Source organism: Babylonia areolata, chromosome 22 (assembly GCF_041734735.1).
Source record: "Babylonia areolata isolate BAREFJ2019XMU chromosome 22, ASM4173473v1, whole genome shotgun sequence".
Taxonomy (NCBI): Eukaryota; Metazoa; Mollusca; class Gastropoda; order Neogastropoda; family Buccinidae; genus Babylonia; species Babylonia areolata.
This window is the reverse complement of record NC_134897.1, coordinates 16,421,460-16,448,507: the sequence shown is the minus strand read 5'-3', so window position 1 is coordinate 16,448,507 and position 27,048 is coordinate 16,421,460. Positions and strand designations below refer to the sequence as shown.

At 42.5% G+C, this 27,048-nt stretch overlaps 1 protein-coding gene across 1 annotated transcript; it reads left to right on the top strand.

Annotated features, from left to right (window-relative positions):
- The first annotated feature begins 14,532 nt into the window (after window positions 1-14,532).
- On the top strand, window positions 14,533-26,819 carry LOC143297050 (steroid transmembrane transporter SLC22A24-like). Its single transcript, XM_076609220.1, has 7 exons — window positions 14,533-14,683; window positions 16,585-16,805; window positions 18,175-18,405; window positions 19,198-19,400; window positions 20,389-20,859; window positions 25,586-25,720; window positions 26,744-26,819. Exons 1-7 carry the CDS (start codon window positions 14,533-14,535, stop codon window positions 26,817-26,819), a joined length of 1,488 nt encoding a protein of 495 aa, XP_076465335.1.
- Window positions 26,820-27,048: the final 229 nt, after the last annotated feature.

Here is a 27,048-nt window from a genome sequence, read left to right as displayed (position 1 = left end):
TTACACTGACAATATAACCTGGACTGGCACTTTCACCAGTCTTTATGTAAGTGTGTGTGTGTGTGTGTGTGTGTGTGTGTGTGTGTGTGTGTGTGTGTGTGTGAGGATCTTCTTATATCTGTGTATTACTCACACTCTATGAACCAGTTCACAGTGCTGTTTCATTCAGACATGTTCATATACATGTGTGCAAGACGTACGCTTTTGTGTCAAGTCATAAGCAGATATAAAGGTCACACGATATGACAGTATCTGCATAGTTTGAAAATAAAGATATATATCAGTCATTCATTCACTCATCTGTGTGTGTGTGTGTGTGTGTGTGTGTGTGTGTGTGTGTGTGTGTGTGTGTGTGTGTGTGTGTGTGTGTGTGTGTGTGTGTGTGTGTCTGTTTGTTTGTCCGTCTGTCTGTCTCTCTTTCTCTCTCTCTCTCTGATATTATCTAATCAATGATTAGAAACCAGCCATTTGTACAAAACGTTCACGTTTTATTCATTTCTGTTTCTGAAAGATAGAATTAGTCATATATGACATCAACAATATATTCATTTATTTATCCATCTGTCTACATATCCAGTTCATTATTTATCTATTTTGAAGACTGAAAAGAATATTTAATTAAGTGACCACTGAGAAGACGCAACATGTGTGTCCAAGCATATCGGTATCAAGAACAACATTCAGAATACAACTCCGTCAGAATAACAGCAAAACTGTGTAAGCCAGTGTGTAAGCGGCCATGATGATGATGATGGAGTCTCCCGTCGGACCGACGGATGAGTAGGCAAGCAGGTTTATCTGTCGGTGTGTGTCCTCATATGGGAGAAGAGGCCGATTCTCGACATTAGCCTCGTTGCCTGACCAGCACAGGTGACTTTTTTTTTTTTTTTTTAGTGAAGAGGAGTTGTGCAGTCCCTTCCCCACTCTATCGCCTACCGACGCTCACAGTCCCACAGGTGCAGATACTGCCAAGTGTAAAACGAGCTCGGGAGGTGCAGGTTTTCTTTCGGAGTTCCGTCTCCTAGGAGGACTTCCAGCCAAGGATAAGAGCTCCCCCTGCCCTTTGGTCATCCTCTTCCGCCTTCACAGCCTTTGGGAAAGGTTTCCTCTTCCGCCTGGTCTGAACTTTCTAGATAAATATCTCTGTATATGTTTCAGGGTCGAACAAATTTGTTGTATTACATTTGGATACAGACAATATGCTTTTCTGTTTCATATCTTTATTTCAAAGTGCAAGTGAACCCCCAGAACGTGTGCAACGCTTTTCCTTTTTTCTTTTTTTTTTTTTTTTTTTTTTTACATCTGTAAAAATATAGTTTCGCAAACAAAATAATCAGATCAATATTTTCATCAGTTTTAACATTTTGTTCAATCCAGGTAGTATGGATATGTTCATGGAAGCGGAATGCACTGACCAGTATACACATCTGAGTGAGAGCAGTCTGAAAATCATTCAAGAGTGATTGAACAAAATGACACCCCAAAATAACGTGTTAAATATTTTCTTTTCGTGCATTTTAAAATGAGTACTTATCGGAAATATATCAATTGATATTTCATATGCATTGCATTAAATTTGTTATCAAAATCCTACGAACTGACATAATTTGAAGCCACACCAGTTTCACCTCTTTAATCTTATGAATCTCTCTAGAAAATAACATTCCACTGTATAATTCTTGTAATTCTTCCATCCCAATGTTCGCAACGATTCCGGTTGCATTTCATGCGCAAGTGAGGCATGATCTTACCTGGATTCCTTTATACTCCCTAACCATCTTGCACTGCTTTTTTCACATTTTATTTTAAACCAGAAACATTTTCAAAAACATACCAGCGGAAAGAAAGAGAGAGAGAGACAGAGAGAGAGAGAGAGAGAGAGAGAGAGAGAGAGAGAGAGAGAGAGGAGGGGAGACAAAGACAGAATAACAGAGAGATAAAGAGACAGAGACAGGAGCAGAAAGAGGAAGAGGCAGAGGCACAGTGAGAGACAAAGGGATGTTTGACTTCTTTGTCAAAAGTAACTGCGCTCTTGCCACCATGAAAATGACCACTTCATAGATTTAGTCTCAAGAATGACCTCCCTTTCTTGTATCTATTTTTGGATCCGCGTGCAGAATCATATTAAATATTTTTGTCACAAACGAGATTTAGCTTTTTTATTTTAAACGATGTGAAATCTTTACTGACACTAAAGATTACCATCTTATCACGTTTTCCTTTACTATTCGGTTTCCAGTTCATTCAGTTGGTCAACAAAATTTATCTACTGTGGTAAAGCAAGTATGGGATTTCTTTCTCTTTTTTTCTTCTTTTTTGTGTTGGAAACTCTGGGAAACTGATCACTTCACTGATTAAGGGTCTGCATCCAGCCACAAGAGTGTATCTTTTCCTCTTTCCACTTTTAGATCCAAAAGTAGCGACATTGGTTGCCATGTCATCAGTAGTGCCTTTAAGGTCTGTGAGACGACGGGACAGAAGAAGAAGAACAAAAGCAACAATAACAACAACAACCATACACACAGTTTGTATTTTTTCATCCATTCTATTATTTTTTTCTTAACTTTTTTATGGTCTGTATTGAGTAGAAAATTGATTTCACACTGTTGCTTTCAAATACTATTTTACTTGTCAGTTTTCGATTTGCATGTGTACAGTTTCAGTGGCATTTCTCCCACGCTTCTAAGGTCGAGTCTCCCATTCGGTTTGTCTGCCGCAATCACAGCGCCGGAAGTCCACACGGAGCTAGCAATGATCGGTCGCCAGGTGGGTGGCCACACTCCACATGACACCATGCGCTGATGCTGAGTTACTCCAGTGACTGCTTTAAAAAAAAAAAAAAAAAATAAAAAAAAAATAAAAAAAAACCCTGACAAGCAAACAGCATTTGAAAGTAACAATATAGAATCAATTTTCCATTAAATACAGACCATAATCGATTAAGAAAATTTCCGGTAAGTTAGATCTGACATACAAAGGACGCCATATATAATGCCTTCCTGGTGAGATAATAATCACTAAGTCGAGGAGCCAGACTTAGTGAACGTCCCTTCCAGAGTGAAGACCACCATTATGTTCCTCCAGCGATAGGCCTCCTATGATTCGCTGACGCCAAAGACCATGACAGAAACTACCCAAATCATGGAAATACACGGGCATCAAAAGTAAGGCAAACACATGATCTGGGCATCAAAGGCCACATAGTCATGGACATTTATCTAAATAATGATCATGATGCTCCTACAGGAAGTCTGTTTTGAGTTTGCGACTATGTTGCTGGGCTGCAGACTACTCTTCATAATATGTCTCAGCGTCAATCGGGCCCAACACACACACACACACACACACACACACACACACACACCTGTAATGTTCATCAGGTAATTTAAAGCGACACTCGCTGCATCCGTGAAGTGGATGATCCTCGACTGTGCAGTCCTGGTTGTCCCATTTGAGCCCGTGGCACACTCAGCTCTGGGCAAGAGCTAGCAACGGGGGAAAAAATGAAAAAATCTGCTGGGACTCCTATCCACGTCCTCGTCGGTCCGCAACGCTAACCACTTTGCCACAACAATGGCCAAGCATCAGCCAAACACCTGGGTGTATATCTCGATCAAACCTTGACAATGAACGACCAACTTTCAATCTTGTGTCGCTCACGTAATTTTCATCTCCGAAGGCTAGACCCAGTCAGACCCTACATAACAGAGAAAAATATGGCTCAGTTGGTTTCCTCTTTTGTCCTGTCCAGACTGGATTACTGCAATTCCACTCTTGCAGGTTTACCATCTTCCTCCATCAACAGATTACAGAAAATTCAGAACAATGCTGCACGACTGGTTCTCGCCAAAAAGAAGTCTGATCATGTTACACCTCTGCTGAATCGGTTATACTGGCTTCCGATTGAGTCCCGCATTCACAATAAGTTAGCAACACTCGTCTTCAAACATTTTGACAAGTCTCTTCCATTGTACCTCTCCTCTGTATTGGAAACATATGAACCGCACAGAACATTAAGATCCAGTTCTGAAAAGCTGCTTAAAGTTCCAAGGACTAATCTCAAATGCGCTGGAAATAGGACTTTCAGAGCTCAGGTTCCCCAAGTGTGGAACTCTCTACCTTCATCTCTTAGAAATGCCTCTGACCTACATTCCTTTAAGTCAGATCTGAAAACGTACCTTTTCCGTAAGCATTTTTGTTCTGGGCGTAACGGTTAAACTAAGGTATGCCTGTTAACAAGTATCTTTGTACTAGTATTTTTGCAGTCCCTTTTCAATGCATTGTGTATTTTATATAGTTTTGGTGTGATGATGTGATGGCAGTTTTATAATCTGGTTATTTTTTAATGGGCGTGTGTGTGTGTGTGTGTGTGTGTGTGTGTGTGTGTGTGTGTGTGTGTGTGTCCGCGCGCGCGCGCGCGTGCGTGCGTACATGTGTTTGTGAGGGTACAGTGCTCTGGTACGCGTGTATAAGTGTGTAGGCATGTTAGTATGTCCGAACAGAATTCTATGTTAGAAAATAAGAAATAGATTAATGCTTATGCAATTTGGTTTTTAGTGCAGTTGATATTTAATGTCAGCGTGTCTGTGTCTGTGTGTGAGTGTGTGTGTGCGTGTGTAAGGGAGGGACATCTCTCTCTCTCTCTCTCTCTCTCTCTCTCTCTCTATATATATATATATATGTGTGTGTGTGTGTGTGTGTGTGTGTGTGTGTGTGTGTGTGTGTGTGTGCTTGTGTGTGTGTGTGTGTGTGTGTGTGTGTGTGTGTGTGTGTGTGTGTGTGTGTGTTCTATGAAATGCATTTTGTTTTAATCTAAGCCTTATTTACTTCATAGATTTTATAATCTGATTCATCTCTTAAGTGTGCTTTTTCATCCATATGAACACATTGGATGTTTTCCATTGTCAGATAGCGATTGATGTGTTTTTTTGGGTTTTTTTATGCATGTTTATTGTCAACTGGATGACAGCTGGACATCGCGCCATAGAGAAACTATGTTTTTTTTTCTTTAGTTTTTGTTTTGTTTTTATTGTTTGTATGTCAAACTGACCCAGTGCTGTCACTCTGTTCGTGTTAATTAGCTGTCACTTGGCCAGTTTCACGCACATGTCTCCATCCCAGTGATCGTGTGCAGGTGCAGCGGCGTCCTGTGTCTGTGGCTGTCCCAAAGCAAGTTCATCTTTGCAGTATGTGACATTGTCTTTGTTGACTGTCAGAAGTGCAGTGTTATGTTATGTTGCACATGGCCTTGAGTATTACATTTTGACGTCTTAATTTTACTGATGGTACCAAGTTGTTGCTCTGTGGTACTGTTCACAGACAACTAAGCCAATATATATATATATATATATATATATATATATATATATCTTGATCTTCCAGTTTGCCTTCTACAAGTCTTATTTTATGTTGATTCCAAATCTGTAGTATATGCTTTAAACTAATCAAATTGTGACAAGTCGAAAATAATAATAGAAATGTCACATTGTACATCTTTTGAATCTGAGAGGAACACATTTAACTTTTTGTTGGGTTCCTTCTCACCTTGGTCTCCTATATAATGAATGGGCTGACAGGGCTGCAAGAAAAGGTGCAAAACACTACAGACCTTTATGTGCCTTTGTCTGTACAAGAGGGGTATCGCTTACTGGAAAAAGCATCATGGGGCAAAGTCAGGGAAGTATACCAGCAAAATGGCAAAGTTTTAAATAAAAGTATAAATGATATTCAACAACCGGAATCTATCAATCAATCAAATACATTCAGTTATTTATTCAGATTAAGGCAAATTCAGACATTATCAAAATGTAAAGCTGAACGCTTTTATAACAAAGTTCAGCAGAGATGTTAAATGCATATGTGGAGAATCTATTTCTAGCAAACACATACTCTTTGAATGTCAGAATCTGAAATCGTTTTAACCAAACTTCTCGGAAAATTCTTTTGAGTGTATTTTTGACAATTTCAAGATGTTATCTGCTGTTGCAGAAGGTTTGCTGCATAGTCCAATTGGACATTTGTTATAGTTGTTACAATTGTTTGATGTTAGCGTTTCCTTCTATATTGTGCCCATGTCTCCCCTTTTAATGTTTCATTTTTTCCAATGCTCTGTATCTTTCCCCACCACACACACACATGCGCACACACACATACACACACCATTCTTCACCCTCTACCGTTCCCACCACCACGCCCCGCCCTGCACCCCCCACCCCTTTTTTTATCGTCCAATATCACTTAAAGTGGAAGACGCTAAACTGAAGACTACTACTACTACACACACTGACCTGGCATTTGTACAGATATGTGCTTTTGGGACATTGTCACCATCAGTGTTTTCAGTCTCGGACCTGTCCATGGATAACGTCAAGCAGCAGGAACAAACAGCTCTGTCATAAACTGTTATGATTTTTTTTTTTAATATCATAAGATTTGTTTTCCTATTCATCTGTGTTTTGGTGACGTGAAATCGGAGTTTCCGTGCAGTTGATTGGGTAGGAGAGTGCTACAAGGTCCATTCGTGCGTCGAACTGTGTTCATGGCTGTACTTCAGCCATTGTACCGGCAGCCTCTTTGGGAGCGGTGCTCTCCAACCAGAATATTATACACCACAATTAACATGAAGCCGAAATCAGTATTTGCTTTGTCCTTCGTGTATTTACCTTTTTCCCCAACCCTTTGTTACGATAACAAGGTCATTTTTTCTTTGAATATGACGTCTTGCATTGACGTAACTGGATGAGCTATGTCGTCAATACAGTTTGCGTCATTATCATGATGGAATTTAAGTGGGGAAAGCATCGCGGGCATTTCTGTCGTAGATTCAAAGCCTGAGCCGGAAAACAGTGGTTTTAGGAGAAGCTGACACCAGTTTTCTTTCCAGTATACCAATTGTGAGTAACATTCTGAAAATCCGTCTGAAAAACAAAAGTCCAGCGATAGTAATAACAATCAAACTTCGTGACCTTCCAGAAAAATCTAAGCTTTGACGATTTTCATTAAAAGATATATCCATATTGTTCTCCGGTCGTAAGATGGACTTTTTGTCAATTGTTACATCACACTAAAAACATTGTTCCAGTAATACTCCTCAATGCAGCAGATGTGGATAGTCGTCTCATTCTCGAGAGAAATGGACTGCTGAAAGGTTTTGTCGAAACTGCAAGGGAGACCATTCAGCTGCTTTCCATGGCTGTCTGGCCAAAATCGTCGCAATAGAAGCAAATAAACTAAAATCTAAAACTTACATTTCATTTCAAGAAGCATTTCGACAAGGAAAGCTGAATACAAATCAAAATGTGTGCGGAAAAAAAACCCCATAATTATGCAGATGTTGTTAAAGGTAATCATAAACTGTGTTCCAAGTCTACACAGACTGATGTACATTATGATAGTGTTTCAACACAAACTGAGGTCCTTGATGAAAAATCAGTGTCGAAACATGCATATGATGATTACACGATAATATCATCAGACCATAAAACTTCCGGTCTACATGACGTCCACTTGTCATCTTCAACAAAACCTGGTCTACTCAACCACCACCTGCCATCGTAATCTGAGGACACATTACCTGATCTACATGACGACCACCCGACATCGTCACTTGAGGAGACATCAGCTGGTTTCTAGACGTTCATCTGACATTGTTATCTGAGGAGACATCACTTGATCTACATGACTATCATCTGAAATCGTCATCAGAGGAGTCACACCTGTTCTCCACAATGACTATCTAACATCATCATCTGAAAATGAATCACCTGTTCTACATGACGACCACCTGACGTCGTTAACTGTAAAGCCATCATGAAAGTCTTCTAACAGCATCAACTCAGCAGCCATTACATAATCTGTATGACGACCACCTGACAGTGCCAACTGGGGAGACAACGCCTGATCCACATGACTATCACCTGTCGTCATCATCAGAACAGTCATCACTTAGTCCACATGAATACATAACATCAGCATCTAAACAGTCATCACCTAGTCTACATAACGACCACCAGACGTCGCCATCTGTGGAGACAAAACCTGGACTGTATGATGATTATCTGAGGTCGCCATCTGCGGAGACAACGCCTAGTCTACATGAAGACCATCTTTCGTTGTCATCTGAGGAGATAAAACTACTTCTTGTTAACTACCTGACATTGCATCAAATCAGTCATCACATTGTCTATCTATACGAAGAACACCTGATTACCTTGTGTTTTGTTAAAAAAGGTCCTTCATCCATTATTATCTTCTTCTTTTATTCCGATATCTCAGCCATGAGCGTGCCTGCATCAGACGTGGACAACGCCCTTCTTAGATCTTCGTCAGCGAAGCCAGGCCATGATGATGATCTTCTTCTTTTATTCCGATATCTCATTGCCTTAGAATAATTGTTCTACGATTCATTCTAGCCGATAGGAGACCGAGCTCGTCTCAATGAAATAAAATAGGTCCCAGTCACTCTCGGCACTTCTACATTTACATTGCAATCATCAGCTTAATACATATGTGTACATATTGATCAGACCTTGACCATGGCTGGCCACATTTCATCCCTGTGTCGCTCATACAATTTTCATCTTCACAGACTAGCCTAAGTCAGACCATACTTAACGGAGAAAAAACATGGCTCAGTTGTTTTCCTCTTTTGTCCTGTCCAGGCTAGATTACTGCAATTGTACCTTAGCAGGTTTACCATCTTCCTCTCTTATTAGACTACAGAAAGCACAGAACAATGCTGCACGACTTGTCGTAGCAAAAAAGAAATCTCATCATGTCACACCTCTTTTGCATCAGTTACGCTGGCTTCCTATAGAATCCCGCATTCACTATAAACTAGCGACACTTGCCTTCCGTCATTTTGATGAATCTCTTCCCCCGTATCTCCCCTCTGTGCTGGAAACGTTCGAATCATGTAGAACGCTAAGATCCAGTTCTGAACTGTTACATAAAGTCCAAAGAACTCATTTAAAATGTGCAGGGGAATGGTCTTTCAGGGCTCAAGTACCTCAAATTTGGAATTCTTTGCCATCATCCCTCAGAAATGCTCTTGATCTCCAGACCTTCAAGTCAGATCTGAAAACTCACCTTTTCCGCAAACATTTCTGTACTAAGCACGATGGATAGTCCAAAGTCTGTTCGCCACATGGAGTTTTATGCTAGAGATATTCTAGAGTAATCCTGTTTTAGTGCAGTTGATATATTTAATGTGTCTGGGCGCGCGCGCATGCATGTATATATATATATATATATATATATATATATATATATATATATATATATATGTGTGTGTGTGTGTGTGTGTGTGTGTGTGTGTGTGTGTGTGTGCTTGTGTGTGTGTGTGTGTGTGAATATGAGTGTGCGCGCGCATGAATGTGTGTTTTTAAGGAATGCATTTCTTTAAAATCTAAGCATTATTTATATTTATTGTTTGGTGTATCATGCGTTTTTATTCATTCTGTGAACGCATTGGATTGAGCTGTTGTAATGTTTTATGTTATGTTTATATCTGGCTCGATGATGTAAGGCGCTTTGAGCAGCAATAGTACTGTATTAGTATCGCGCCATAGAAAAGTTATGAATTATTATTATTATTATTATAAATGGCTAAGAAGTTGCAACTAACATGTGGGAATCAAACAGTCTCGCAATGGAACTCCCGTCTTTGAGTATAAATATTGATAATATGCGTGCTTACCTCTTTGAAAACTCTCATCATATTCTCCTCCTTCAGTCCTTAAATGTTACTAAAAACAAATTACCGAATGTGAAAGGTTATTATTATCATCCAGTTTATCATACAAGCGAGGATTCTGACAAATCAGTACATCTATTTACGTGCAGTGTGGTTTGAATTATGCAAGTGTCCATCCATCTCCTATTTCAAACTATACTGAAAAGATGTCAGCCACGTTTGTAAAACTGCATGTCTCAAATAATAAAATCATATATTTTGCGTTAGTCTACTGTCCCAAAGGTCCAGGAAAGCAAAATACAAATTGGTTGCGAGCATTAAAATGCTCAAAAGAAAAATGGATCGTCGGAAGAGATTAAAATTCCCATGCGCCCTTTTGGGATAGTGACTGTCAAAAGGTATCTCATCCTGATTTTGTTGAAGATATTGTTGATTCGTCGTTGCATTTCCTTAATGATAGGACGATTACACGTATCCCAGATGTAGCTTATCACAGAGCATCGGCACTTGACCAAACCTTCATATCACCATTTCCAGCTTTAACAGTACAGAGGAATACTGGGGATGATCCACTTGGCAGTCATCACGTGCCAATCACACTGTCTTTTATGGATTGTACCATATCTAAATACAGCAGAGAAGATAAAATCCCCAAATTTAATTATAAATATGCAAACTGGAAAAAAATTCCAAAGCTATCTTACGAAAGTAAAATTTTTGTGAAGATTTAAATGTTTTTATACCAACTTTCAAAAAGCAATTATTGGAGCTGCTGAAACAGCTTTTCCCACATAAAGGTTCAAAGATGGGTGACACTTTTTCTGGAAATGTTTGGTGGAATAATACATGTGCGGATGCTGTAAATGCAAATAAATTAGCATACATAGCATGGTTAAAGTACCTGTTAAAGATGTAAAAGAAGCCGCTCATAAAGAAATATGTTTCACAAAAATCAAGGCGAATGAAGTCATAGCCTAAGAATAAAAGACAATGCTGGTCACAGATGTGTTTGACTGAAGTATCTGACCATAAGGATATGAAAAACGTGTGGGCCAAAATGAAAGAAATAAAATCAGGCATTGTATTGTAAGACTATCGTATTGAAACGATGGATAAAGAGTTTCTTCCCCTCAAGAGAAGACCGAGAAATTTGTTTGTATGTGTTCTAAAACAGGTAATGTGTATAGTTTGTCAAATAAACAAAAGACATTAAGAGAGGAAGAAGAAACCAATGACAAATATGGAGATCCCATCCCACAAAATGATAATACAATCAACTCGGCAATACCTTTACAGGAGGTAAAGAGCGCTATTCATTTGTTGAGCACAAAAATGTGTCAGTTGGTAAGGATGTAGTATATTACACCATGTTAAACCATTTACCAGAAAACTAGATAATTATATTACATACATTATTTCAAAAGTGCTAGGAATGTGGACAAATCCCTGAGGTATGGAAAACATCCATTGTAACTCCTATATTAAAACAGACTATACCTCGAAAAGAAGCTTCCAGCTATAGACCTATTTGGGTTACCTCCCACGTTAGGAAAGTCATGGAGAAAATTGTAAATATTAGAATGGTATATTAATGTGACCAAAATATAATAATTCCGTCAGCTCAAACTGGATTCCGGAAATGAACATCTGCAACAGATCATCTGACCCGTCTCACTACCGAAATTAAAAAATTCTGTTTTCTAAGTGAAAAAGTATCCCTGTGTCCTTCTTCGATCTTACTATAGCTTATGACCGAGTGTGGTAGCAGACTGTTATTTAAGCTGAAACAAAATGGTCTGCCGGGTCATGTTTATGACTATGTTACATCCTTTTTGAGTATAAGATATATAGTGGCAAAAGTGGGAGTAACTTTTTCAACCTCTAGGCCTATAGATATGGGAATCCCGCAGGGTTTTATTATTTCTCCATTGTTGTTCAACATTATGCTTTATGATTTACACATGTTTTTCATCATCTACCAAGCTGGCTTAATATACTGATGATATTACTACATGGATTCAGACATCCTTGAGGAAAAGAACAAGCCTGCATTACATCAGTTATGTACAGAAACAGATGGCTCACTCTTCAACCTCAGGAGGCTTCAAGCAAAAACCAAGGTGAGGACAGACACCGTCAACGACTTCCTATTTGCTGATGACTGCGCTCTCAACGCTGCCTCCGAAGCTGACATGCAACACAGCGTCGACAAGTTCTCTGCTGCCTGTGACAACTTTGGCCTCATAATCAGCACAAAGAAGACTGAGGTGATGCACCAGCCAGCTCCAAGAAAGCCTTACGTTGAACCAAGCATCTTCATCAACGAGCAACGACTGAACGCGGTGGACAAGTTCACATTCCTGGGCAGTACACTCTCTCGTACAGTTGTCATCGACGACGAGGTGAATGCCAGACTCGCCAAAGCCAGCGCTGCCTTCGGCAGACTCCATAAGAACGTTTGGAACAGGAGAGGCATCACCCTGGAGACGAAGCTCAAAGTATACAAGGCCATAGTTCTCACCACACTGCTCTATGGATGTGAATCATGGACGGTCTACAAACGCCACGCCAAAAAGCTGAGCCACTTCCACACCACCAGCCTCAGATAACTTCTCGGCATAAAGTGGCAAGAGAAGATCCCTGACACAGAGGTACTCGCTTGTGCAAACTTGCCCAGCATCTACAACATCTTGATGCAGGCCCAGCTGCGCTGGGCAGGCCATGTAGTTCGCATGTCAGAGCACCGGCTCCCCAAGAAACTGCTGTACGGCGAACTCCAACATGGCAAGCACTCCCATGAAGGCCAAAAGAAGCGCTTCAAAGACACTCTGAAAACTTCCCTGAAGGCCTTCAACATCAGCCACGACACATGGGAGCTGAATGCAATGGACAGACCAAAGTGGCGTTCAGCTGTCCACAAAGGCGCCAAATCCGGTGAGGCCAACAGAATCGCTGCAGCAGAGCAACGCAGGCCAGGAAAAGCAGTGCCAGCAAGTCCCCGACAGCGGCCACCATCCCCTGTCCACACTGCGTCAGAACCTTCCGGTCGCGGATTGGCCTGACCAGTCAACTGCGCAGCCACAGAGCCCAACCCACCCACCCCCAGGATGACTAGATGGTCCTCGTCGATCCCGACGGACGAACCACACAGAAACATTTTCAGGGTAAACTCGGCAGACTGTGTAGCTATATGCACTCTAATGGTTTTGAGTTTTCTGTAGAAAAAACGCACTTGATCCTCTTTAATAAAGGTTATAATCCCAGCAAACTATCACGATTTTTGGGGGGAGGGCGTGAAATTTTTTCCAAGTCGGAAATAACATTTCTTGGGATCCTATTCACTTCAAAACTAAACTGGAAGAAACACAACGATTCAATAGTGACTAAAGCAGTTAAAATTTTAAATTTCTTAAAAATTGTAAGTCACTCTCCTTGGGGACAGGACTCCAAAATTCTTTTACATTTAGCAACCTCTCTCGTAAGATCAAGATTGACCTATGGTCAAGAAATCTTCTTTTCCGCTCCGCCGAAATTTCTAAAGAAGCTCCAAATAATTCACAGTTAAGATGTGAAACTGGCTTTAGGGGTGCCTGTGCATACTAAGACCTCTGAGGCCTATAAGCTTGCGGGTATTTTACCACTATATGAAATCAGAAAATTAAGTTCTGCTAAATACATTGTGAGATGTACAACAGTGGAGGATTGTGAGGAATTAAGTATTAGGTCTGATATTGATTTTTTTAATGCTCAAAATAACTTAAATCTACAAACCATTCGCACATATGTATCAGATATTTTACATTCTTCTGACATTGATTTTCATGATATGGCACCTCGTGTTCAGGTGTCACCTGTCCCTCCCTGGAAGTTAACAAAAGCAAACGTCAACATAATTTTGTGCTTCTGACACAACAAAAGGAGAATCTCCACATATGATGGCAGTATCTGTCAGAATTGAATTGGAAGAAAATTTTGATAATCATTTAAAAGTTTTCACTGATGGCTCAGTTCTGGATGACAGCAGTGCAGGATCTGCTTTTGTCATCCCTGGCCTAAAAACAAAAATATATTATCTAGGTAAGGGACATTCAATTTTTTACAACTGAATTGGTGGCCATCCTTATGGCCTTAAATCATCTTGTCCATACACCAATGATGATAAGTAATTTCCTTTTTTATGTTGATTCTCAATCTGTTTTAAAAAGTCTGCTCCTTTTTGAGAATAATCAGAGAAAAGATTTATTATTTGAAATTAGGTATTTATTTCACTCCCTATTTGTGAAAGGTGCAAATGTTGATTTTTGTTGGATGCCAACCCATATTGGATTCCTTTATAACGACCAAGCAGACAGAGCAGCAAAAAGGGGAGCAAAGAATTACACAGATAGTATAAAAATATATTACCCATTGTCATACAAGGAAATAAGTAAAAAACTTGAAAGAGACTTTTATAGATGCTTGAATTCAAGTCTAAATCTTCTTCATTTGACTCTCTCAGACTTTGGTCCGATTCGTAGACCAATTCTGAATTTAACTCTCAGACTATTATCAAATTCATTACGGTATTGTTCTAATGTCAAGTGCATATGCTTTAGTAACTTGACAGTTAAGCATAATTCTTAACTAACCCCTGCCTCATTTGCCCATTTTCCCCAACTCTCCATTCATTCACATCCCCCACCCCTTCTAAACGATATTACTCAAATGTATACATTCATACTTTAACAAAATGTCTTCGATCACTGATTTGTGTGACAGGACATTAAACAAAATTCCTCCTCCTCAGTCTCCGATAAGGGTGGACGCAACAAAGCACGTGACATAAGGTAACCCTGATGATGTCACACTCTGATGGAAAGAAAGGTGTGGACTTGGACTCCATCTTGGAGCACCTGGGAGGCAGGGGCCGTTACCAGGTTACCCAGCTGATGCTGAACATATTCTTCGTTTTTTTAGGAGCCATTGCTATCATGGACATTGTGTTTACTGGTAAGTAATCTCATGAAATCACCTCCGGAAAAATATCAGACAATTGTTTTAATGGTTCGTCTTTAGAATTCAGGTTATTCTTAAAAAAATAAAAAATAAAAAAAAAGTTTTAAACTATAGAACTTTCTCACCCCAAGGCTGCCTTTGTGTGTCCATAGTGTGTGTGTGTGTGTGTGTGTGCGCGCGTGTGTGTGTGTGTGTACACAGGCTAAGGACTAATGCATGGTTATGCAGATTTTGAAACCGTCACAACTGTGTGTTTGTGGTGAGACCCTTGACATCCCACATTTTTTGCTCGAATGTTCGGACACACATTCACATTCCAAACCCCTTCGTGATATGATTACATCCTATTAATCTTCCATTTGCCATGTCCAGCGTTTTTCACCCTAGCAAAGAAAATGGTTGGTCACTGACAAAAACTGTAGTTGACTTAATCAAAAGCCATCCAACTGGTCGGTTTTTCTCATTCGTTTCATCCTTTTTTTTCTTTTCTTTTTTCTGTATTATATGCTGCAGAGTTTACTCTCTCTTTTATTTAATCCAAAGTATTGTTTCATTTTGGGTGATAGCGTCAGATTTACTTGTAGAGCAAAGTTCTCATTATTCTAATTAGTGGAACTGTTGGACTCTAACATGTAATATCTCGTCTTGATTATAATTTTTTTTTTATTATTACGAAACCTTAATTTAATGATTGCATACTGCATGTGTGCAGGAAAGTACACTACTTTTTTGTCTTCTTAATCTTCTCTCTCTCTTTATCTCTAATGTTAATTTATCCATTTCTTCTTCTTCTTTGTTAAAGATTAGATAGATAGACATGTATATATATATATATATATATATATATATATATATATATATACATATACATATATATATATATATATATATATATATGTGTATGTGTGTGTGTGTGTTTCTGTGTGTGTGTGTGTGTGAAGGTATGTTAGTGCAAATGTATATGGGTGGGGGTGGGTGGGAGTGTAGGTGAGAGAGTAAGAGAGAGACAGTGTGTGTGTGTGTGTGTGTGTGTGTGTGTGTGTGTGTGTGTGTGTGTGTGTGTGTGTGAGGGATAGAGAGAGGGAGAGAGCTTGTGCACGTGGGTGTGAACACATACACGTCTTTGGGGCGGGGGAATGAAATCAAAATGTGACTACACAAGCGTACTTGGGGTAGAAGGATGAGGTGAGGAAATTTTGAATGGGCGTCTGTGTGCATGCATGGATGTGCGTAGGGGATGGGTGGTGGATACACGTCTGTGAGTATGTGTGTGTGTGTGTTAAAACATTTTTTGAGATATAGATATTATTGAAATTTGGTAAATTGATTTGTTAAATATGTTGTTCTTTTTAAATTCATATCATTGCGTTTGTTTTGGTTTTTGTTGTTGTTTTTTCTTCTTAAATTTGATTTTCTTTGTGTTGCTCAGTTAATATTTATTCAAATGGTTGCTAAAATGTCAATACAACAAAAAGTTAATCTGACAATAAATTGTTTCAGTCAGTCAGTGCGCGCGCGCGCGCGCGCGTGTGTGTGTGTGTGTATATTCGTGCATGTTGGAGGGAGTGGGGAGAGGGGGCGGAGAAAATGGGGAGGTGTGTGCTTTGAGTGATGTTTTATTTTTTAGTGGGTTTGTATCTATCTTTTATACAGTATGGCTACCTTATTCATGCAACATGCATCATTAAATGCATTTGGAGCCGCAGGGTAAATGCAATATAAATGTGCATTATTATCATTTATAGTAGTAGTAGTTTTAATTGCTTTCCACACTACCGTTTCCGAAAGACTGATATATCTGTGTGTGTGTGTGTGTGTGTGTGTGTGTGTGTGTGTGTGTGTGTGTGTGTGTGGAGTGGAGTGATTTGGGTTAATGCCATATGTCTGTTTCAAAGGCTACCAGCCAGATCACCAGTGCAGTCAGGTGGATAACACCACCCAGGTGGAAGCTTATCTCCCTGATGACGTCACCGACTTCACACTCCACGACATCCAGTATCATCAGTGTAGCATTGACGTCACTGTCAACACTTCCGGTATATCCTCCACTCACTCTCTTCCCTGTGTGGCTGGTGTCAACTTCTCCATGCCTTCCCACACCTCCTTTGTCACTGAGGTACTCCCACACCCTGTCCATCTGAGGCCACGCAAAGTCTGCCCTGATACACATGTGTACAATGATGGTTGACGAATGCAATCGTAGAACAACAATTATTCTATCTTTATGAAATAATCTTTTAACAAAGATGCTTCAGATTATCACAATAAAAGGGAAAAAGAAGGGTGGGAAGAAGGGTTTTAACATTTCAAATACAACTTGAGGCCATTGAATTTTCAATACAAGGAGAAAGTAATTGTTAAAGCTGATATGTTTCTAGTTGTGTCCCCTATGGATGTGTTGACGATGACAGTGAAGCATCTTCTATTGTCTGAAATTAAGAGATAATACTTAAAATTAAGTGGCGTTCCCATTGCCTACAGGAGAAAAGGCAAAATTTGATGACTTCACAAGACTGCGTGTGAGAGGATGATATTTGAAAATGGGAATAGATAATTCATTTTCACACCTTAGACTTACGGATCCAAAAGTATGTGAGGGAGGGCCAAAATATGTTCCCAGCAGGAGTTGCCATCTCCGATTTATGATGACCTGAGCATTATCAGGTAAACGAACACTGACAAAGGGGAAGTGTTGTGTTCAGTAATCTTCGGGCGGACCCATATTGAAATGCTGTCCTTGACTGGTTGACCAAATGCTGGAACAGGCTTCTCGTTTGTAGATGTTGCATTGGGAAGTCGAAATATCTGGATTGGCTGCAACATGAGTCTAGCTCCGTCTCCCATTCCCCTTTCTTGACACGTTGTGTGGTTTGCCTCTCCTCAGCTCCTCCCTTCACAGTTTATCTCCAGCAAGCACGACCTTCGGTGGTACTTTCCCGTTGTCTGTGGTGATGGTGTGGTGGTGACGTTCAGGTTTTCTTCTGCGTACATCTTTGTGACGGAATGATGGATAGCGCGACAGCTCGTCTCCAGTTGGCTGTAAAAGGGTCGTAGTAGTAGTAGTAGTAGTAGCAGCAGCAGCAGCAGTAGTGTTGTCATTATTATTGTGGTTGTTACTGTCATTTTGCGATGATACGATTTGTAAGACTTCTAACGTTACACATAACTGTCATAGAAAATATGATGAAAATATTTTAGAATTCTAGTGTGCGAGTCAGCCCTTGACTACTGTTGATGCTCTGGACAGGTCATTGAAAAATATTGTCAATTGTTTTTTAACACGTGCATTGCTCTGGATATGTTAATTCGTAATGGTATGTGTCATGGCGATTTCCACAGTCGCTACAACTACCATGATACCGGTTACTGTGTGAACGATTACTTTATAATGTCCTTCTTATCGTCTGAGAAAGCCAGTTGACAAGAATCCTTTACACCATTTAGAAGAAAAAATGCTGGGAGCAGAATGTATCGTCTGTTTTCAGTGGTCACTGGTGTGTGACAAAGCAGGTCTGGCAAAACTCACTCAAACCGGGGTCTTTGGCGGCCAGTTGGTGGGTAATGCGATGCTCGGAATACTGGCTGACCGCTACGGCCGTAAGAAAGTGTCCGTGACTTGTGCCTTGTTAACCATGGTGTCCGTCTTCACAATGGCTTTCGTCCCCAACTACTACTTTTTCCTGGTGTGCAAAATCTGTGCAGGGTTCTTTGAAATGGTGAGGAAAGACAAAACTCAACAACAATGTGTGTGTGTGTGTGTGTGTGTGTGTGTGTGTGTGTGTGTGTGTGTCTGTCTACGCACGCGCGCGCGAATATGATTTTTTGTTGTTGTGGTTGTTGTTGTTGCTTTTATCCCCGACATATAATCAGGGGTGGGGTGGTAGGGGGGCAGCACGGGGAGCGGGGGGGGGGGGGGGTATGCCGGGTATGCTCTTGTTCTCATAACCCACCGAAAGCTGACTTTGATTACGGGATCTTTATCGTGCATACTTTATATCCCACATGGGTATACACAAGACGTGGGCCCAGGCACTGGCAGGTCAGCGCATCTGTTGACCGGGGAGATCGCCATCCTTTACCCACCAGGCGTCGTGACCCGGATTCGAACCCGGGACCCTCAGATTGAAAGTAAAACACTTTAACCACTCGGCTGTTGCGCCCGTCCTAGGAGGTGTCTAAGAGTGTAGACTGATCCATACGAGCTACACATCTGCTTTGGAACACCAACAACAAAAAAGAGGGGACGGTGAGCAGATGCCTGACCTTCTCATGAACGCAACGTGCTGGTCAGTCCATAGGAGCCTACCCTAGGTTTGAGAATGGGAAATGTGTAATGATTTGTGTGTGTATGTATGTATGTATGTGTGTGTGTGTGTGTGTGTGTGTGTGTGTGTGTGTGTGTGTGTGTGTGTGTCTGTCTGTCTGTCTGTCTGTCTGTCTGTGTGAATACATATGATACCAATGCACTTTGAAGCACAACTATTAGATTTACTTTGTGTGTCTGCAAGGCCATGGTTCGCTCAAGCTATACGATGTTCATGGAGCTGATAGACCGCAAATGGCGAAGCATTGGAAGTGTGATGTCCAACACAATGTGGGCCGGAGGCTGTGTCTTCATGGCCATAGTGGCCTACTGTCTGCAGGGAGTGTCCTGGAGATACCTCAGCCTGACCTTCTGCTCTCTTTATGTCTTCAGTCTTCTTTCACCATGGTAAACCGACGCACGTGCATGGGAGCACTTTGCAAAGTTCTCTCGCTCACACACACACACGCGCGCGCGCGCGCGCGCGCGCATACATACGTGCATGCATACACGCATACGCATTCGCAAAATACATACACACGCACACATACACATACACATGGGCGCGTATTTATTTATACGTCCATTTATCTGCCCTTCCATCCGACCATGTATCAATCTGTCTATCCATCTACATATCTACTGTGTGTGAAGAGATATAGAGAGTTCTTCTAAAGACTGCCAATGACGTTCAAAGCAGGGGCTTCAAGACAGAAAGACTGAAACGAAAGATAAGCTGCAATCCAAAAAGCATGAACGTTCATGCTGAACACAGACGACATTCCACGATGTTTTTACAAACATGCATGCACGGTTGTGTTTTTATTGTTGTTTCTTCATCCGTCCGTTCAAGGGACTGGAAGTTTCATGGTTTTCGACACTTTGATAGTGCATTGCTTTTCCTTGACAAACACGGAAACATCAAGGACGACGAGAAGCTGATCACAGCAGTGCAGATTTGTCCACATATTTTTGACATTCTGTTAAACGCCATTCGAGACCTGGATGGGATAGCATGGAAATGTTATTTTACTAACTAGCTGACAAATTGACCTCTAGACACAGAAACGCCGCAACGGAGATTAACCGTACTCCTATGACATCATTTCAGCTATTGCGGCACTGTAGGCACAACACATGACTCGCAACACTTCAGCAGCACAATGCTGCTCCGGAACAATGTACGTTAAGCACCTCATGGTGGTAAAATCCTATTTTAGCGTCCTCCATTCAGGGGCTCGTCTTACCGGCAAATTTCGGTCATACATGAACGATATTACAATTAGTAGATATTGTAACCCATTTTCAGTGGTTTTCGACTCTAGTTTTGAAGCAGATTCAGTCGTTAAACTACGGTACTTACTATTTCCGTGTTTTTAAACATCATTCTGTGCAGGTTCTTGGACGAATCCCTTCGCTGGCTGTTGGCAACCGGACACATTGAAGAAGCAGAGAGAATCCTGAAGAAAGCCTGTCGGATGAATGGCAAAGACTTTGAGAATATCAAAACATTGCTGAAGGGACCAGTCTCCACTCGTAACAACTTTGATGACTGTGATCAAACTGATTCTTCCCATACAATTGTAGAACAGATAACCATCTCAAGCGTCATCAAGAAAGACCAGCACAAAGAAGAGACGACTGAAGACATGCTGAATGACGAGAAGACTGATGATATTTCTGCTGAGAGAAGAGGCAGTGGGTCGGATCAAAGAGATCCAGAGGAGGGTGGTCCTGGTAATGACAGTGACGAAGGGAGCAGCCAGCTGATGCCAGAAACTGAGGTGTTCTCCGCAAAGTACACAGTGCTGGATTTGTTTCGACACCGTGTCGTTCTTGTGCCATTTATTGTCGTCACATTTGTCTGGTAACCACCACCCCCCCCTCTCTCTCTGTCTCTCTGTCTCTCTGTCTCTCTCTCTCTCTCTCTCTCTCTCTCCTTCTATCTATCCATCTATTTATTACACACACACACACACACACACACACTACACACACTCTCTCTCTCTCTCTCACACACACACACACACAAACACACACACACACAAACACACTCACACACACACAAGTTAAAATATGCTAATTTGAGTTTCAAATACATTGGTATGTATTCACACACACACACACGCGCGCGCACGCACACACACACACACACACACACATGTTAAAATCCAATGGTGGTGTGTGTCCATCGAGATCGATGATGACCATCGTTGTCATCCAGCTGGGGGATGGGGGGAGGGTGGTGGTGGTGGTTGGGGGGGATGCTCATGAATCTATCTGTGAGTGCGCAGATGGCTGAATAGTCCAATCTGCGCACGAAATGTTCGCTGACAGTTGGGGCAGACAAAGACAGGCATATCATTGTCAGGGAGCTTGTTTGCCCGTGACTTTCTGGCCTGCCTCTTCTCAACAGCTGCAGCAGTCCTGTTGGCCTCGCACAACTTGGTGCCTTTGTGCACAGCAGCACGCCATTTGTCACGGTCCACTGCAGATTCCTCCCAGGAGTCAGGGTTGATATCAAACGCTTTCAGAGAGACTTTCAGAGTATCTGACCTCCGTGTGATCTCTTCCCTTGTTGTACCTCGCCATAGAAGAGCCTTTTGGGCAGCTGATGGTCTGGCATGTGCGCCACGTGTCCAGCCCAGCGAAGCTGGGACTGCATCAGGATGGTGAAGATGCTGGGAAGGGTGGCTTTTGCAAGCACCTTCGTGTTCGTGTCTGGGGTCCTGTCTTGCCAGTTGATGTTCAGTAGCTTCCTTAGGCACGTTGTGTGGAAGTGGTTCAGCTTCTTGGCATGTCGTTGGTACACTGTCCAAGTTTCGCAGGTGTACAGTAGTGTGGGGAGAACTACTGCTCTGTAGACCTTAAGTTTGGTCTCAAGACCAATGCCTCTTCGGTTCCAGACATTTGCATAGAGTCTACCAAAAGCTGCGCTTGCTCTTGCAATCCTGACATTCACTTCATAGTCGATGGTCGCATTTCGTGACAGTGTGCTGCCAAGGTATGTGAACCGCCCCACCGCACTGAGTCTCTGACCGTTGACTGTGATGTTGGGCTCAACGTGGGGTTTCCCTGGGGCTGGCTGATGGAGAACTTCAGTTTTCCTCGTGCTGATGGTAAGGCCGAAGTTCCTGCTGGCAGTGGCAAACTTGTCGACACTGAGTTGCATGTCAGCTTCAGATCCAGCGTTGAGGGCACAATCATCAACAAACAAAAAGTCTCTAATGATGTCTGTCATGACCTTCGTTTTTGCTTGAAGCCTTCTGAGGTTAAACAGCTTGCCATTTGTTCGGTACTTTAGGCCGATTCCAACATCACCATCTCTGAAGGCATCAGTAAGCATTGCAGAGGACATGAGGCTGAACAGCGTTGGAGCCAGGACGCAGCCTTGCTTGACACCATTTGTGACAGCAAAAGGAGCAGATATTTCGCCATTGTCCTGGACTCGAGCCTGCATGCCTTCATGGAATTGGCTGACCAAGGAAATAAATTTCCGAGGGCATCCGTACTTGGCCATGATCTTCCACAGTCCCTCTCTACTCACGGTGTCGAAGGCTTTAGTGAGGTCGACATAGGTGGAGAACAGATCAGCATTTTGCTCCTGACATTTCTCTTGCAGATGCCTTGCAGCAAACACCATGTCGGTGGTTCCGCGCTCTTTCCGGAATCCACATAGGCTCTCAGGCAAAAGACCTTGGTCAAGGTGTGCTGTGAGGCGGTTTAGTAGGATCCTGGCAAGTATCTTGCCTGCAATGGAGAGCAAGGAAATGCCCCGATGGTTATCACAGGCATGCCGGTTCCCCTTTCGCTTGTACAAGTGAATGATAGATGCATCTTTGAAATCCTGGAGGATCGTCTCTTCTTTCCACATGAGTGAGTACAGCTGATGGAGCTTCTCAGTCAGCACAGTGCCTCCATCCTTGTAGACCTCTGCTGGTATGGAGTCTGAGCCAGGTGCTTTGCCACTGGATAGCAGACGGATTGCTTTCTGGGTCTCAAGAAGTGTTGGCGGATCGTCCAGTGCTTCGTTGATGGGGACTTGTGGGAGACGGTCTATGGCTTCATCATTTATGGAGGAAGGGCGATTTAAGACACTGTTGAAGTGCTCGGCCCAGCGTTTGAGAATTTTCTCCTTCTCGGTGATCAAGGTATTCCCATCTGCACTGAGGAGGGGGGATGATCCTGAGGATGCGGGGCCGTAGACTTCTTTTAAGGCATCATAGAACCTCTTCATATCATGCCTGTCAGCATATCCCTGGATCTCATCAGCTTTGTCACTCAGCCACTTATCCTGCACCTGACGTAACTTTTGCTGAACAGTCCTGCGGATGGCATTGTACGCATCCTTTTTTGATGTGGACTTTGGGTTGCTCAGGTAGGCTTGATGCAGACGGTGTTTCTCATCCAGAAGCTGCTTGATTTCATCACAGTTTTCATCAAACCAGTCTTTGTGCTTTCTGGTCATGGGTCCCAGGGTCTCTGAAGCTGTACTATAGATCAGGTCGCACAGGGTCCTCCAGTCGGACTCCACATTCTGGTTGTCCAGAGAGGCGGATTCCAGACGATCTTCCAGCAGCTCCACAAAGGTCTGTTTGATGGTGATGTTTTTCATCTTAGCGATGTTCAGCTGTTTTGGAGCCTTCTGGCCTTGGGGGCGTCTCTTGGGCTGGATTCGAATATTCAGCTTCGAGACTACAAGGCGATGGTCTCTCCAATACTCAGCGCCGCACATGGTCTTTGTTACACGTACATCTTGCCTATCCCTTTTCCTGACGATGACATAATCGATGAGATGCCAATGCTTTGAGCGAGGGTGCATCCATGACGTCCTGTTACGGGTAGGGAGGCAGAAAACTGTGTTGGTTATCAGTAGTTCGTGCTCTGCACAGGTCTGAAGCAAAAGCAATCCATTTGGGTTGCAGTGGCCCACGCCATGCTTTCCAATCACTCCATCCCAGGAGATGTAGTCAGAGCCAACTCTAGCACTGAAGTCCCCAAGAATGATGAGCTTGTCTGCTTTAGGGATAGCAGCAATGACAGAGTGAAGGTCCTCATAGAACTTCGCCTTCACTTCATCCGGGTTGGTCATGGTTGGGGCGTAGGCACTGACAATGGTGAGGTGCTTCTGGCCAGATGCCAGTGGGAGTTTCATGGTCATAAGCCTATCATTGACTCCCTTTGGGATTCCAGCTAGCTTGCTGACAAGTGCTGTTTTTACTGCAAAACCAACGCCAGCCTCACGTCGCTCTTCGCTTCCTCGTCCACTCCAGAAGAAGGTGTAACCAGATCCCCGTTCACAGAGCTCGCCTTCGCCTGCAAGCCGAGTCTCACTCAAGGCTGCAATATCGATGTTGTATCTGGAAAGTTCGGATGCAACTAGTGCCGTTCTCCTTTGGGACTGTCCGCGTTGTCTCTGTCCAGGAGAGTCCTTATGTTCCAAGCACCAATGGTGAGAGGAACGATCCTTGTTTTTTTTCTTTTCTTTCTCTTTGTTTCGACCGCTGATGTAGGGTCCCCACCAGCCGCGGTATGCTGGCCAGGGTGATATGGAGCAGGCAGTTTTTAGGGCACCTTTTCTAGCCCCTTCCTCATGCCAGGGAGGTGTGCAGTGCATTCCTAAAGAGGGCTGCTCAGACGCTCAGACGGCTGCCGAGCTCCATCGCTGCTCCTGTCGATGAAGAACGACCCTATGGCCTGAGCCACCTGCGTGTAGGTCTGCGGCTGTGACTGCCAGTGTACCCACACCTGTCGTTTCGTCGCTCACCTGTCGCCACAGGACTTGGGGGTGATGAAATGATGAAGGATGAAAGGTCAATAAGGATGACTGATGACTTGCGCGATGAGTTTGTTTAAAGTGAAGAGGAGTTGCGCAACATCAACCTCACTCTCTCGTCCGGGTCCACCAATTTCCAGTGGCAAGACTAAGTCGAGACGACTGGAGGATGAGCACGGATGCAGTGGGTGACCAAGATATCCTTTTGGTGTCTCATCTTGCTTTCTGCACTCCACAGTGCGTTGCTGTAACCGCCTTCCTATCCGTTGAACCGGTAGGTTTCTTCCGCAGATTCTGCCGGATCCAGACTTCGCATGCATGGGTAGACACACCTCGGGGACCAACTGCGTGTAGCATGCACACAGCACGGTGGAGCTAGATGGCCGTCGGTGGCTCTCCTGAGCCGACGCCCTTTTATGGATATCGTTTTTAATTCCATAAGGGTGTCTAGCCACCCGCCTCACCAGTCCCGGAAGGGAGCGGTGGGATTGCCGGTTTAGTCGCCGGCAATCCGACCCTGAACAGGTTGTACTGGATTTCAGGTTACCAGTAGCAGATCTAATGACCTGACCTGACATAAAATCTAATAATTGTGTTTGGAAGTACATTGGTATTTGTATGTATTCAGCATTATAGACCTTTTTTTCTGTTGTCAGATATATCCAGTTATTGTACTGAATTTACTCACTGCAACAGTATCTTGTTACCACGTGTGCCATATAAAGCAAAACTCCTCACCTTCGTCTTACAGCAATCTGTAAAATGTCAATGAATTTGGAATATGTCGATGTGCTTACCAGTGTTCTTGTGTGATCAGGGTCACATCCGGTCTGTATTACTACTCGGTGATGCTGGGGTCTGCCAAACTGTCTGGGAACAGGTTCCTCAACTTTGCTCTCCTGAACCTCCAAGACATCCCCTCCACCCTTGTGGCTTTGTTTCTCATGCAAAGGTCAGTCAATTTCTGAATTGGGTGTTCTGTTCGAAATTAATCACCAGGAATGTGAGTTAAGCTATCTGTTCAGTCACACCACACTACCTTCCCACTTGCACCATACATACACTCACATGGAGATATGGAATTCGTTTGTAAGCATTTTATTTATTTACTTTTCGTGGGCATTTATGCCGTTCATCTGCAATTAATGAAACGAATCCCCATTTAACTTATATCATTTCAAGCCTTATTTTTTGTCAACAGTTTTATTGTTAACAGAACTCAGTCCGTCTGCTCTCCACTGGTGCTCCCCAAGGGACAGTCCTGCCACCTATTAAGTTTGGTCTGTATACAAATGAATGCACTGGCTTAAACACAACTCCTTTGCTGCAGTATACTGATGACAGCCTGATGAAATCTGACAAATCATGACAAAGTTTACTTTGAGCCAGTCAAAAATCTTCCCCAAGTGTAAAGAGGACTGCGTTGCTCTATATGTTCAGAAAACAAATTAAAAAAAAAAGATTTTACTGAACAAATATCCCTTTGCAGTACTTGATCTGTTTATCGATGATGTAACGGCTTAAAGATTGCATGAGTGCAAACACCTAGGAACCATTATTGACAAGAAGCTGAAGTTCCTTCTAATACAAATTTTAATGCCATTTTCGAATTTGTTGGATGCAAAAGGACAGACATCAAAGTTAATTCTAATGTATTTGTTTGCAAAAACGAGTTGCAGGATTATATAGATGCTTTATTGAAACTGTTTTAACTTTGTCTTTCATCCGCTGGTGTAAAGCATAATGAATATATACTGAATAAATTCAGTGCCTGTAGCAAGGGTGTGGGTATGAGAAAGAGCAGCTTAAGCGAATCGTGTAATGTCAGAATACGACAAAAAGGGAACCAGAGCTTTGAGTAATCCAGAGCGAGTGGCGGAACAAACTCGCAAAAAGAACTCAGCTTTGCGCAGACGCTGGTAACAACTGAGGTTTTTCAGAAGCCCCGAAGGCGTTATACGGCCCTTCACACCAGGTCCAGAGTCCTTTGCGTGGTGCAGATGGCCGGCCAGGCTTGTCTCACAGACAAGATGTCCATCATCAGCCGATAATGTGAATACTTCCAGACTCTCTTCACAATCACTACCAGACGCATAGTTAAAGTCCATCTCCACAATTCTTGGAATCCTGCAACAGCCAGTCATCCCCTCTTCTGCACAAAGTCACCAGCCGTGTGACTGAACAAAATTAATGTTATACACATGCACAAAATCCACCTTCAAGAAAGAATGCAAGAGGAAGTTCAGGCTTTCTCTTTTATATATTCCCCTAAATTGTAGG